Here is a 13,978-nt window from a genome sequence, read left to right on the forward strand (position 1 = left end):
TATCTTCGTGGAACGTCTGCTTTTAGATGTTTTTCAGAAATCTCTTCAGATATTGACTTATTTGCTCTCCCTTTGATGGACCTTTTATCCTGCAGAGTGTGATAAGAACAGCTGCTCTCCTCAAAGCCAAGAGTGTAAACTGGGATTTGAACTGAAGGTTCATGTCTCAAATGAAAGCTGCTGTCCTGTCTTCAGCTGTGGTAAGCTCTGTTAATGAATGACACGTAGCTATCTATCAATGAAGAACAAAACTCAACCCTATTGTTTTTGTGCTCCTTTACACTGTCGAGTAAAGTGCCAAAGGGTGTCTGTGTCTACAATGACACCGAGTACAAGGTAAGAAATTAGAGTTGGAGTTTTGATGTGAACATTTTTTTTTACAAAAGTTTCTAAATGAACTTGGCTGAGACTATATATGTTTTTTCATGTAGCCTGATAAAACGTTCTCCAAAAGCACATGTGAAATCTGCCACTGCACCGACATCCAGGATCCCAGCACCCAGCTGAACACCGTTGACTGTCATCAAAAGGAGTGCTCTGACTCATGCGATAAGGTATGTCTGCAGGATTACCCTATAGCTTAACTTCAATATAAATCCCTGTAAGAGTTTATAAACCATCTTAAATGATGTTCTTTCAAACAGGGCTTTGTGCACATGGATCAGCCTGGCCAATGCTGTGGATCCTGTATTCCAATTGGTTGTGTTTTTTATCCACCAGAAGGTTCTTCTCCTGTAGTTTTGGAGGTAAAGAAAGCATCATGATGATACTTTATTTCATTTTATTGTCAATTTTTCTTAGTTATATTTCTTCACTAACTGCATTTTTACACATTTGACAGCCTTCTGAGTCATGGTCCCCACCAAATGATAACTGTATCAAGTATGACTGCCAAAAGGTCAATGGAGACTTCATTGTTTCCAGAAACCAAACAACCTGTCCTGAATATGATCCCGACAACTGCATTCCAGTGAGTATAGTCAAAAACTCAAATAGGAAACACTGTATTTCTGTTAGCTTTCAACTTTTTAAAGATTCCTTTTGGTTGTCTTTTGACTAAGAATCACCATAATGGAGAAGAAAAGATAGGATATTTCTATTTATGAATACAAAATATACTTCCTTTGTTTTGCTTTCATGGTAAACAAAAACTAATTGCTCTGAAAAGAAAAAACTAGAATCGACTGTTTCATATACATTTTTGTCTAAAATAAGCTAAGTTTTTTTTATTTGTATTTCAGGGAACAGAGAAAACTGACGCAAATGGCTGCTGCAAAACTTGTAAGTGGATTCATTAAAAAAACTCAAACAGGATTCTGTATTGCTTCGGAAAACACCAATATATGTTGAACACCCAAAAAGTTTTCACACAAATTTAAAATGTTTTTTGCTTATTCATTTACTTTTGTGATGTGTAAGTCAGTTTAAGTTTGTATGGATGTGCCCAATATACTAATGTTTGATCCCTATTCCATATTTTAGATTGGATAAATCTATTGACATCTTATACATTTTGTCAATATGCAAAAAAATTCCCTTTCTGTCAACTTATAGCATCATGGAGGACAGATGTGCTACAGCTCTGTGACTGGTGTGAAATGGACAGATGGTACAGCACTGAGAAAAATTAGATGCCAACACAACCAGACATAGTAATCTCGTCTTGATCTATCAGAGATTCAGACAAAAACTGAATTCATAAAAACTACTGGGATGCTACAGACTAGCGATCTGTCCAGGGTGTCCCCTGTCTTCGTCCTCAAGTGGCCGGGAAAGGCCGGGACAGGCCCTTATTTCCCCGAAATGGAAAAAAAACGGATTAGAAGATGAATGAATGAATGAATGAATGAAACACTTCTGGGATCGAACTTAAAGGGCTTTACCATTGCAGTTCACTGCTGATGGGGAATGATTAGGATAGGGTCACAAAGGAGCCAACTTAAGTCAAGATAAGAAGAAAAGGGCTGAAAGTCTACTATCTTTAGTTGTCTGAGAATTAAAATATAAGAAAATAGTTTTCCTTTTAATGTTAAAGTTTTCCTGTTTAGTTTGAGTTCTTTTTTGATTTAGCAACATTTATGAGTAATGGGGTATAATGTACCTTTGTAAGAATAATCAGATTAATTGAAGTCACGGGGGAAAAAAGTAGAACAACTGCCCTGCATCCCAGCGCTTTAAAAGGTTTATTATAGGATGCAAAGGCCAGGAAGGATGTCTTCAGGAAAACAATTAGGATTTAGTGAAGGAGAACATGAAGCTTGATGCTGTAAAGACGTGAAAACTGGGTACAGGGTTAAATAGTGACCCATAATTTCCTGTGCTTTTAAAAGGAGCAGAAATGAAAACAGGAAAGCAGTACATTGAGATTTTGGAGTTTTAATAAAAGTACTACATTTTAAAACCAAGACACCAAGTTTTCAGAGTTTCTGTTCCCTTATAATCAAAGTATAAAACACACTTATGCAACAGCCTTTGTCACAGGATTATTAACAGGTTTTACTAGCTTTTCACCTCTCCAAATCAGTATCAGATGATTTTGCTTTGAAAGCGCTTTTAACACGTTCTTTGGCATTTTTCTCATGATGGAGGACATATATTAAGAAAATTAAGCTTAAACATGTGTTTCTGAGTATTTTTTGTTCAAATTGTTGTGAATAAGGAGGAGATGAAAAAATGCCATTGGAAAAAGGAAATAGGGACATAGTTACAGTCGGCGGACCACAAGCTCCCTCCTCTGCATCTACTTGCAGACCATGTACGTCTTTGTTTTTTCGTCTGAGCTGGGATCTGGATTAAAATTGTATGACTGGATAGCTGCTTGCCATTTTTATTGCACCTGTAATGTTAGGTTGGGGTTGTGAGGGGCTGTAAGCTAGTGGGAGAGAGTGTTAACAAAGAAATGACAGGATGTCAGGGAAGGCTTACACTACACCAGTAGTCCTGCCCACAACTCAAAGGCAAATTTCAAATGAACTACTGCCGCTCTGCAGATACTATGTTCTAGAAAACAACACTGGTATTTTAATTTTGTGTAATTACGGCATAATAATTAAAAGACCACTGGGAATGATTTTACAATGGATCAAAAGATAAGCAGAGTGGGACTCTAAACAGAAGCACAAAAGACTTACTGAACAACATGGCACAACTCTGAATCCCCAAAGGTCTCTGGAATGAAGAATCTTCTGCAGTTGTTTGGTCCTAGTAAAGATACTTTCTTCACAGGTACTCCTCGCTACAGCTGTCAGTTGAACAGGACCACCACCTTCCTGGTGAAAGGGAACTGCAAATCAATTGAACCAGTGGAGCTCACATCCTGTGAGGGATCCTGTGGAGCCTCCTGGTCAAAGTAAGACTAATGCCAATGTACTAAATATTTATGAAGTAATCAATTATATTTAATTTGCCAATTCTGTTTTAATATCAAGAGTAACTTAAAAAGGTGTATGGTTTATTTTGCTCTAAACACTGGATTTCTTTGTGTGTCTGGCGTGCAGGTATTCAGTGGAGGATGACATGATGATGCATTCTTGTTCCTGTTGTAAAGAACTGGCCACCAGTAATAAGACTGTGGAGATGATCTGTGCTGATGACAATAAGCAGAGTCACACCTACATTTTGGTGGAAGAGTGTGGCTGTGAAGATGGAGAATGTGAAGAGGAGGACGACATGTCAACAGAGGAGAATGAGGGGAAGGGAAAGAACAGAGAGTGGAAGAGGAAGAATAAATACAGGAAGAGAAATAATAAAAAGGAAGAGGGGAAGAATAAAGAGGGAAAGAGAAAGAATGATGTGGATGAGAGAAATAAAAAAGAGAGGAATGAAAAGAATGAGTGGGAGAGAGGGAATAAAGAGGGGAAGGAACAGAATAATGAGGGGGATGGAAGGAAGAAAGAAGTGAATGAAAAGAATGAGGAGCTGGGAAGGAAGAAAGAGGGAAAGGAAAACAATAATGAGGGGGAGGGAAGGAAGGAAGAGGTGAATGAAAAGGGGGAGGGAAGGAAGAAAGAGGTGAATGAAAAGAATGAGGAGATGGGAAAGAAGAAAGAGGGGAAGGAAAACAATAATGAAGGGGAGGGAAGGAGGAAAGAGGGGAAGGAAGAAAGAGGGCAAGAAGAAATAAGAAAGAAATCTAAGCACAATAATGACCATAATTAAAACCATATATCAGACCAAAAAACTCAGACTTTTGTGTCTAGCAACTCTACTCTTGCAAACAAAAAAGCACAACCGTGCTGGGTCTGATTTTATTTTAACTTCTCAAACCTGGATTCGGGGCTTTCTCTGTTTTGTTAAGTTTTTTTTTTTTTGTTGCATTTAAAAATGTAATGTTTCAAACTTTTCTCTACTATGTCATTAAAGAGCAAATCAAAAGAAAATCTCTTGTGTGTTTTTGTCTAACAAATGGTACCCCCTAAGGTTGTGTTTTGATTAAATCACTAACATTAAAAGTGCCATTGTTGAATCCAGACTTAAAAATAAAAGCCAATAAAGCAACAAAATGTATGAAAGCCGAAAACAACCTAACTTACTTTTTTTTCTTTTTTTTTTGTGTCCATTTTCTTGTGATAACATTATCACGAGAAAAACGTGTTTTCTTGTAGATCAAAAAAGACCAAGTCCTGAGTGACGCACAGTCATTCCATCTTGCCCCTCTCAAGCATCATTCTGATCCCCTCATCTGGTCACTGATTAAATTGCATGACAGCAATTGCAGGATCACTGAATTTCAGCCATCTATGCAGCTGTTGCTGCGCCGACCTTTTCCTCAAATAACAATGACTGATTTGAATGTTTACTATTGACAACATTAGCACAATCTCCGTCTGAGTTAGATCACAATTAAATTTGTTCTTTTTCTTTTCAACTTTTTCTCTGACAAACTGATTTTTTCTTGCTGCAAATTGTAGAAAATTTAAAAAAAGTATTGTAGCAAACACAAAAAATAGTGTAAATAAATTTCTAAAATACTATTTAAATTTTAAGGAGACTTAGACATGACATTAAAAAATGTATAATTTGTGGGCCATGAAAAAGTGTTTTGTGGGCACAAATTCAAATTTTGTGTGTAAAAATCACCTTTTTGTTGACACACATTAGTTATTTGTGTCCACAAATTACCATCTTATTTGCATTTTGTGGGACAAAAAATAAATTTGCAAGCCCAAATTAGAATTTTTTTGACTACAGATTAGTATTTTTTTGTCCTTTTTACCAAACAAAAATTGTAATATTTGTGGCCACATAAAAGCATTTTGCACCCACAAATTAGCTGTTGTGCCCATAAATTATTATTATTATTTTTTTATTTTATTTTATTTTTGGCATTTTATGGGCACAAATCAGTTATTTATGGACACAAATTAGCATTTCAGTATCTTCCATTACTATTACTAGTTTTTGGATCAATAAAAATTCTTGTCCACAAACTATTAATTTGTAACTACACAATTTTAAATTGTGCCCACAAAATGCTAATAGAAATGCTAATTTGTGACCATGAACTATTTGATTGAATTGTGGCCATAAAACATAAATTTGTGCATACAAAATACCAATTTGATGGTACATTTTTCATTTTTTCTTTTGAATTTCATATTCAGGGCTCTTTAATTTTCCTAATTTGATTTTATTACAAACGATAGACCTTTCAAAAACCTTTGTCGAGATAGAGGGGCGGGGCTTCTGTCAAAACTGGTGGACCTGGGGCAGGGCATGTGACAAATTCTATTTGAGGAAGCACCAAGCATTGACTGTGTAATGCTGTTAATAGTGAGAAGGCCCAGCTTTTCACATAATATAAAAATATATGTCTTGGTTTGATACACTTTTAGGTGTTTTTTTCATGTTTTTTTGCTTTAGGAATTACCAAGGGCAATATCTCTAGAAGAAATATCTCTTTTTCCTGCACAATTGCATGCTTGACTTGGACTCAGTAAACTCTGATTATTGTGTCAATTGAATTTTTGCCTATATTTTTTTCCATGTCAGAGTCTAATAAATCGTATCAGAGAGTCCAGTGTATAGGCTTCTGTGTCCATAACTGTGATATTGCCTTGAAAAGGTAAGTATTGCAGAGGAGGAGCCATTGACCAAGCTGTTTTCTAAGAGAAGACCTTAAAAATACATTATTTAGTTACGACAAGCAAAAGAAAATAGGGATTTCCCTAATTACGATTGGAAGTACTATTCAGGTAGAAATAAAGTGAGCAGCATCCCTTAATCCAGGGGTGTCAAACATACGGCCCGCGGGCCGTATCCGGCCCGCCAGGTGGTTAAGTCCGGCCCACACATGAAGAGTAAAAATCATAAGGATGTTTAAAAAAGAAAGCAAGTTTTTAGTCCATTCCTGTGGCGAGTTATGAATTTTTAAAGAAATAACGGAAATGCGCAATTCCGCCACTAGGGGGAGCAAAGGAAAAGATTAACAGGTGAAACAACATAACTCTGCACGTGTCAAAAACGAAAACTAAGAGCTCTGTGTCTGGGTAGGCAGTAGTTGGGTTCCCTGTGAGCTTCATCACTGAAGGATGATCTGTAGTGACACCCTAATGACCAAAATTTTGTCAAAAAGAAAAGAAAGGTTGAAGTGAAGTCCTGAGCTTTCCAGGAAATGGAAAGCGTTTGATTTCTTTACGGAGCTGAATGCAAACCTGCATGCTTAGTATGTAATCAACAGGTTGCAGTGCTGAAAGAATATAACATTCAGCACCACTATGAAACTCTCCACAAAGAAAAGTTTCACCATTTGCAGTTAAGAAAAAAAAAAGATTTAGCAACTATTAGCTGGACCGATAAATAACCATCTGGATTTACTGAAGCCGTGACGTCAGTGATGGAGCAGTGACACCTAGCTACCTTATTGCAAACAAATAAGAGCAAACATCCAAACCATTTTCTGATGATGAACTTATTGAAAAATGCTGAAGGCTGCAGAAGTATTGTTCCCAAAAAGCAGTTGACCTTAAACACGAGTCTGTCAAGAATTACGACTCCAGACACAAGATCTCTGAGGAAACATGGCCGGCCATATGAAGGAATCCAGTAATTTATTGTATTTTCAGTCACTATTGATGAAAACACCAACATCACAGATATGTACAGCTGTGCATATTTATTAGAGGTGTTGAAGAGACCGTCACAGTGTAGTTTCTGGAGTTGATGGACACAACAACAACTGATGACATAGTCAGCTCTCTAGTTACTGTGCTGGACAATGTTGGAGTGAACTGGTCACATGAAGTAATTTTGGTCACTGATGGCGCTTCATCAAAGGTCAGGATGAAGGCATGTGTTGCCACAAAACTCTTATGTTCACAAATGTTTGCAAGTTTGATTTAGTGTAATTTTGTCATCGTTTGGACGTTTACATTTTAGGAAGATGTATAATTTTTTTCTGTAGCCCCTCTTGAATTTATTATCAGGATTGCTTCAGTGTCAGGTTTAAAATATTCAGTCTGTATAAAATTGAATAAACCAATATTTTTTAAAGTGAAATTAATTTTATTTAAGATCCATTGGCCTCTGTGAATGAACGTGTAATAAGAAATGATCAGGCTACCATGTTGGTTGAGGCATGTTTTCCAATTGGGTAAAAAAAACAAGAATAAAGCTTTATTTTGCCTTTACGCTACTGGTCCAGCCCACTTGAGATCAGACGGGTTGAATGTGGCCCCCGAACCAAAATGAGTTACACCCCTGTCTTGATCCAAAAGAATAATTTTGTTTTCTCTTTTATTTTGTTTTACGTCACGTGTATTGATTTTATTTTATTTGTTTATTTTTTCTTCTTCTTTTTTTAAATTGTGTGGCTTGCAGTTCTGATTCGGTTCCAGTGCTGTGCCAAAGTAGGATTTATCTTACTTTGCACGATTCCTGTGACTACACTAAGAGGAACTTGCGCCTGTTGTTACATTTTCTTCCGGAGGATTTTCAGTGTAACACACTACTCGGCAGTTATGTCGGCGTTGAAGTCAGATTGTTCACTGTCAGAACAGCTACGGTTTTGTACAAAATAATCTGTTTTATAGTTAGTTTAGTTTCATTTACAGTATGTTGAGATAACGTGTGTACTTGCCAAAATGTATTTTTCGAAAGGCTGATATATTTTTTGGGTATAGTAAGTTTGTTGCCGACTTCTGGGTTTTACGTTCTTCTTCTTCACTTAGCTAACGTCAGTCTGGTTAGCTCTCTTTATTTACTTGTGTTTTAATCGTATTAGCGTTATGTAACTAAGGACAAATTTACAGCGCGTCTTGAAATGCACGTGTGAAGACTTTCTAATGCTGCGTGGGAGGATTTGGACGATTTAGCACCTCGTACAGTAAGCTTACATCTCTTTGTCGTCAACATCCTTCAGTCATATGGTTCCCTGATGTTGCTGAATTTATGTAATTTATATCTGGCTGCAGATCAATAATGATAGGAAGGTCTTTCTTTAAAAATTATACATATCTTTGAAGAGTTAAGTCTGTTTGTCGCAAGTTTTAGGACCCAGTTGCTTACGTCACGTGTGTCCGTCTGTTTTCTTAGGTGCCTGTTTGAGCCATGGCATCTCTGTCAGAGGAGGTCTTGCTGGTGGTAAAAAAGGTTCGCCAGAGGAAGCAGGATGGCACACTTTACCTGATGGCTGAAAGAATAGCCTGGGGTCCAGAAGGCAAAGACCGCTTTACAGTCAGTCACCCGTACTCAGACATCCGCTGTGAGTCTTGGGTGCCTTTTAAACAACAAGCAGTCCTCAAATGGTATCATGTCAAAGTGTGTTTACATGTTGCATTGTTGTACAGGTCAGAAGATCAGCCCTGATGGCAAAGCCAAAGTTCAGCTCCAATTGGTCCTTCATACAGGCGAGAGCACCACATTCCACTTTGCCAATGAGAGCACTGCACTTAAAGACAGAGAAGCTGCCAAGGAGCTGCTGCAGCAGCTACTGCCTAAGTTCAAGAAGAAAGCCAATAAAGAACTGGAGGAAAAAAACAGGTCAGAGCTATTTTTCCTATTTTTATGTGTTAATTGAAGTCAGAGTCTCAAAAGTTCATGTGTAAATGATTGGCAACAATAATAATACTTTCATGTTGTAGACTTAAGCCTTCAACATGGAACACCTCATAACTTCAAGGCAATACATAAAGTGTTTGCCATTATTCCACTGTTAACTTATTTAGCATGGTAACTTATACTCACACTTTTATCATTTTTTTATTAATGGCACTGCAAGGTTACATTCTCCATGTCTTGGGAAGAAAATCATTATATATGATTGATACCAAGTATGTGTTAATGGTGTCACTTTGAATGTCTTCCCCAGCCCTATTATAGTCTGTGGAATCCATGAACCTCAGTTGGTTATCTTGACTTGACCATCATCAGTAATAAAATAAGTCTGAGCAATTGCACTTACAGTTTTTTTGTTAATAAAAAGATTGCATATTGACATGATGAAAATATACTTTTTTTTATTTAAGGGATATATCCTAAAATATGAGACTAATTTTAAATTGATAAGTGAGCACAAATGATCGATTGTCTTAACATGATTTGATGAAAATAAAAACACTGAAAATTCATGCATTATAAGTGTTTCTTATTTTCAAATCAAAGGCCAGGGGTGAAATTGATGTAAATTCATGTCGTTTTAGAATTTATTTGGGCCTGGGTTATTTACTCCTTTGTCCTCTAAATGTCTGAACTCACGTTTGTAACATTTGAATCCTGCAGAATGCTTCAAGAGGATCCAGTGCTTTTCCAGCTTTACAAAGACCTTGTTGTAAGCCAAGTGATCAGTGCTGAGGAGTTCTGGGCCAACAGATTAGGGGGTCTAAATAACTCAGAGCCCGCACCCTACTCCAACAAACAGGAAGTGGGCATATCTGGAGCATTTCTGGTAAGTTTTCTGAACTGGACAGTTTTCCGCTTTAACTAGCTACATGCAGCTGTACTTTAACACACATCTTGTATGTGCTCTACAGGCTGACATTCGACCCCAGACCGATGGCTGTAATGGTCTGAGATATAATTTGACAACAGATATCATTGAATCCATCTTCAGAACATACCCTGCAGGTAAGCAGTTACAAATACGTCCCATAAACACTAAAGCTTTACTTAAGAAAAAAGGTCTCTGCAAAATTTGTTTAGCTTTAGATTCAAATTAGAAAGGAAAAAACAAACTCATAGAGGCATTGTGGCCTCATCATTTTCTTCATGAAATGTGCAGCTGATGTTCCTGTTGACTAAATATTTTCGTGTGGATCTATACTTGCAGTGAAGCAGAAGTACAGTGAAAATGTGCCACATAGCCTCACTGAGAAGGAGTTCTGGACACGCTTTTTCCAGTCCCATTATTTTCATAGAGACCGCATCAACACAGGAACACAAGATATCTTCTCAGAATGTGCCAAACAAGATGAAAAAGGTAAACATTTTAGAATTTGTGTTATTTTTTTCTTGATACTGTCACTTATTTAGAAATAAAACAAAACCACAAGATCAAGTGACTTTCTTTCTTTTGTAGGGTTAATGTCTCTTGTAAATAAAGGAGTGAAGAATCCTTTGGTTGACCTGTTGTCATTGGAGGATAAAACCTTAGATGAGGTCAGTTTGTCATTGCTACCACATCAATATTATCTCTTAATCATTTGAGTTAAGGCTTGTTTCATTTAATTTTTTAGCAGCAAAGCCTAACATCTTTTTTTCCCCCAGGGTTACGGAATAAAACAAGCACTGCCCTCAACTTCCAACACAAACAAGACAGTGAAGGAGAGCAGCAATGCTGCCATTATAAAGCGGTTCAACCATCACAGTGCCATGGTCCTGGCAGCAGGCTCACGCAAGAAGTAAAGGCCAACATTTTCATCTAAACTAAAAAGCAAGCTGCTTTTGTCGTCATCCCTTCACTGACTCCTCATTTTTTTCAAGTGAGGTGCCTGCTGACCAAGCCAGTGAGACGAGCAGCACAGATGGAAACTCCAGAGATTCGGACTTCTTTCAGCCTCCTGTGAAAAAGGTTTGTGTCTTTACTGCACCGTTACTAGAAAGTGCGGTTTTCCTTCTCTCACTCAACTGTTTTTTTATGCTTTCTAAGGTTAAATTGCAAGAAGCCATAGAATATGAGGATCTACAAAGGGAAAGCAAACGGAAAACGGTTGCATTAAACCTTAAGAAGTCTGACAGGTGGAGTATGTCTGGATTTAAGTCTAGCAACTTTTTTTCTTCCTGGCTATATAATCCTATCGGATACAAAAACACTACATACAATTTTCCATCCTATATAAAACCAAAATTTCCTTTGAATTTGATCAAATGTCGGGATGCAAAGTAATTGAGAATAGTTGTATCAAACTGCAAAATGATTTAAGATGCCAATGTAGTTGACCTCATGTTTTGTTTTTGAATAAGGTATGCCCATGGTCCTGTCCCACTGCAGTCCCAGAAGTATACCACCAGCCAAGACATCATTAATGCGGTGAACTGTATCCAGCATGAGATGGCCCATTACAAACCCAATCTTACTCAGGTTAGATCATTACTATGTTTTTGTGAACGTTTACAGGGTAATTCTTTCTTCTTTTGCCGTCTCAGACACTTTAGCGGTCTGTACATTTTTCTTTTTAAAAATCCCCACCTTGCGTTTTTATTCAAGCTAAACTGCTCGTCGGTCCATTAGTCGCCCTGCTCTCGGTATGCTTTAAACAGATTTTCCTATGATTGTCTGTCCTCATTTATTATTAGAGATTGCCTTCCAATCTAACCAGAAACAATGTGATTCAGCAGTGGTTGATTGCTGAGTAGATCTTTGTAACCCATGAGGTTTTTCTTCCTATCAGTGGGCTTAAAACTAAAAATGATTCTGTTTAAAGTCCATGTACGGTAGTTTATAGTGCTGCACTTCCCTGAACAGAACTCGATCTGCTTTCAGTCCTTGATATTCCTCACACTTCTTTCATTATTTCTTTCTTATGTTTCTCTCACTTGTCAGAATATTCTTATTTTATGAACAATAAATCTGGTTTGGCAGCTGTTCTGTGTCTTGGTGCATTCAGTTTCCTTCACTTTAAATCTTCCATCTTGCTACAGCAAAGACACACCATGGATGCTATTTACACAGTCTGCACTGAGGTTATATATTTTTTTCAAGATTAAATCTCCTTTTTAGTTGGTTTTATGCAATTTTGCATTTCAAAGTTAAACAATAAAATGAATCATATGGAGAGATCTGTGACGTATTATCCTGACTGCTTCCTTATTATTTTTAGGTGTTTTGGTAAATGGCGTATACTTATATAGCGCTTTTCTACCTACAAGGCGCCAAGCGCTTTACAGTCACACACACATTCACACGCTGGTGGAGGTTTTAAAGGGATCTAGAAATTATGAAAGTTTCTATATTACTTTAAAATGAACTAATATGCTTTTTGTGATTTCTAATTGAAGTAATTGATATTTTATTTGACTTATAAATGTGTTAATCTGCAGTATTTCTTTTTTGCAGGTAATGTCCAGCACTGCAGCAAGTTCTGCTATTGCAGCGCTTTCTCCAGGGGGTGTCCTCATGCAGGGGGGAGCACAGCAAGCCATAAATCGTACGTTTGTCACGCAGAGTTCCGATATTTAAAATCTGTAGTTTTCACTGGTGATGGAATCATTTAGAAAAGTTTTATTCTTTTTTTTTTTATTATGTATTTTTATAAAAAGTTTTGGGGAACAAAACAGCAACACCTTTCTTCCTTCTACAGAGATGGTCCCTTCTGACATTCAAGGGGAGTTGAAACATCTTTATGTAGCTGCTGGAGAGTTGTTGAGACACTTCTGGTCTTGTTTTCCTGTAAATACATCATTTTTAGAGGACAAGGTAATTACTCTATGTTAAAACCATCTGCATATTTCCTAATCTTCCAGATTTTGAAGCACAATTTGCTCTATTTAATGACAGAAATGTAACCTTGACGTTCACAAACGATGAAGCTCATTCTTGCTTTTTGTTTTGCCAGGTGATAAAAATGAAGTCAAACCTCGAAAGATTTCAGATGACCAAGCTGTCTCCTTTCAAAGAGAAGCTTCAGCGCCAGTATTTAGGTACAAATGTGAGTATCAACCGTTTGGCAGATGACTTCATGTTTCATGTGAGTGACGCTTGTATAATCTCTGGCATTCCCACAGCTCACTGGGCACTTGGAGGAAATGCTGCAGACCGCCTACAGCAAGTTCCACATCTGGCAAACTCGTCGGATGATGAGGAAAACCTGACCTGTGTTCGTGGTTCGAGAACACGGGAGAGACGAAATGTAGACAGATGATGCAGTGAAGGCCTCAGGACCTCTGTGAGGAGACTGCACACCCCAGCCCAACAGAACATAGTTCCTAAGGGCTTAGTGATATAGAGATGCTGCTTCAAACCCCTGATCGTTCCACAGAGACAAACTGCATCTCGGTCACAAATTACTGTAATTAGTTTCATGCTTTTTTGTGTGTGTTTTCTAAGTGGTTAAAGAATCTCTGCTGGTAACGTTTAAGTGGGACTTTGAAAAAGAAAGAGAAGCAGGCGTTAAATGACCAAATTGCAGCTGAACACGTCTCTCAGGACAACAGTTGAAGGTGTAAGGTGCAACAAGAAGATGGCCAAAACCATTTTAAGGAATGCAAGGAGCAGCAGGAGGAGGCTGGTGGTCAAAAAGCCCATCTGAGCACATGGAACAGTGTTAAAGGAAATCTGAAGCAGATAAGGGCAAGAATAAAGCAATATTGTTAAGATATTTCATACTCTTGTGCATTAGCGTGTGTTCAAATCACACCAGCACTGGTTTGTTATGTTTTCATTACATGTCTGTTCTGAATACAGAAATAAAGTGAGGTTTTTGTTGATGCTGTCTATTTTCTAATTGACTCCTAAAATCCAGTTATGTCCACTTTAGTTTTAAGCATCAGATGTTGTAGCTTCTCTCCTGCGTCTGTATTGATTGAATGGGCTCCTTAGATCCTT

At 37.5% G+C, this 13,978-nt stretch overlaps 2 protein-coding genes across 3 annotated transcripts in view; both read left to right on the forward strand.

Moving 5' to 3' along the window:
- The window catches only part of LOC101166869 (uncharacterized), a 30,764-nt gene extending 26,385 nt beyond the window's left edge, over nt 1-4,379 (forward strand). For both annotated transcript variants that reach the window (XM_023955726.2, XM_078948654.1), the window contains exons 41-48: nt 96-200; nt 296-336; nt 432-554; nt 645-746; nt 842-970; nt 1,242-1,281; nt 3,226-3,349; nt 3,498-4,379. In XM_023955726.2, coding sequence (XP_023811494.2) covers nt 96-200; nt 296-336; nt 432-554; nt 645-746; nt 842-970; nt 1,242-1,281; nt 3,226-3,349; nt 3,498-4,158 — 1,325 coding nt within the window. In that variant the 3' untranslated portion in view covers nt 4,159-4,379. The remainder of the gene's footprint in view (nt 1-95; nt 201-295; nt 337-431; nt 555-644; nt 747-841; nt 971-1,241; nt 1,282-3,225; nt 3,350-3,497) is intronic.
- Nucleotides 4,380-7,891: 3,512 nt separating this feature from the next.
- On the forward strand, nt 7,892-13,860 carry gtf2h1 (general transcription factor IIH, polypeptide 1). The gene is made up of 15 exons (XM_004069585.5): nt 7,892-8,323; nt 8,533-8,701; nt 8,787-8,979; nt 9,718-9,883; nt 9,969-10,062; nt 10,265-10,414; nt 10,514-10,593; nt 10,702-10,835; nt 10,918-11,005; nt 11,084-11,172; nt 11,398-11,515; nt 12,491-12,581; nt 12,735-12,850; nt 12,990-13,082; nt 13,159-13,860. The coding sequence occupies exons 2-15, from the start codon at nt 8,548-8,550 to the stop codon at nt 13,243-13,245; spliced, it is 1,653 nt and encodes a 550-aa protein (XP_004069633.1). The 5' UTR covers nt 7,892-8,323; nt 8,533-8,547; the 3' UTR covers nt 13,246-13,860.
- The last annotated feature ends 118 nt before the right edge of the window (nt 13,861-13,978 follow it).

The sequence above is a fragment of the Oryzias latipes genome, chromosome 6 (genome assembly GCF_053564925.1).
Source record: "Oryzias latipes strain Hd-rR chromosome 6, Olatipes_Hd-rR_3.1".
Classification (NCBI taxonomy): Eukaryota; Metazoa; Chordata; class Actinopteri; order Beloniformes; family Adrianichthyidae; genus Oryzias; species Oryzias latipes.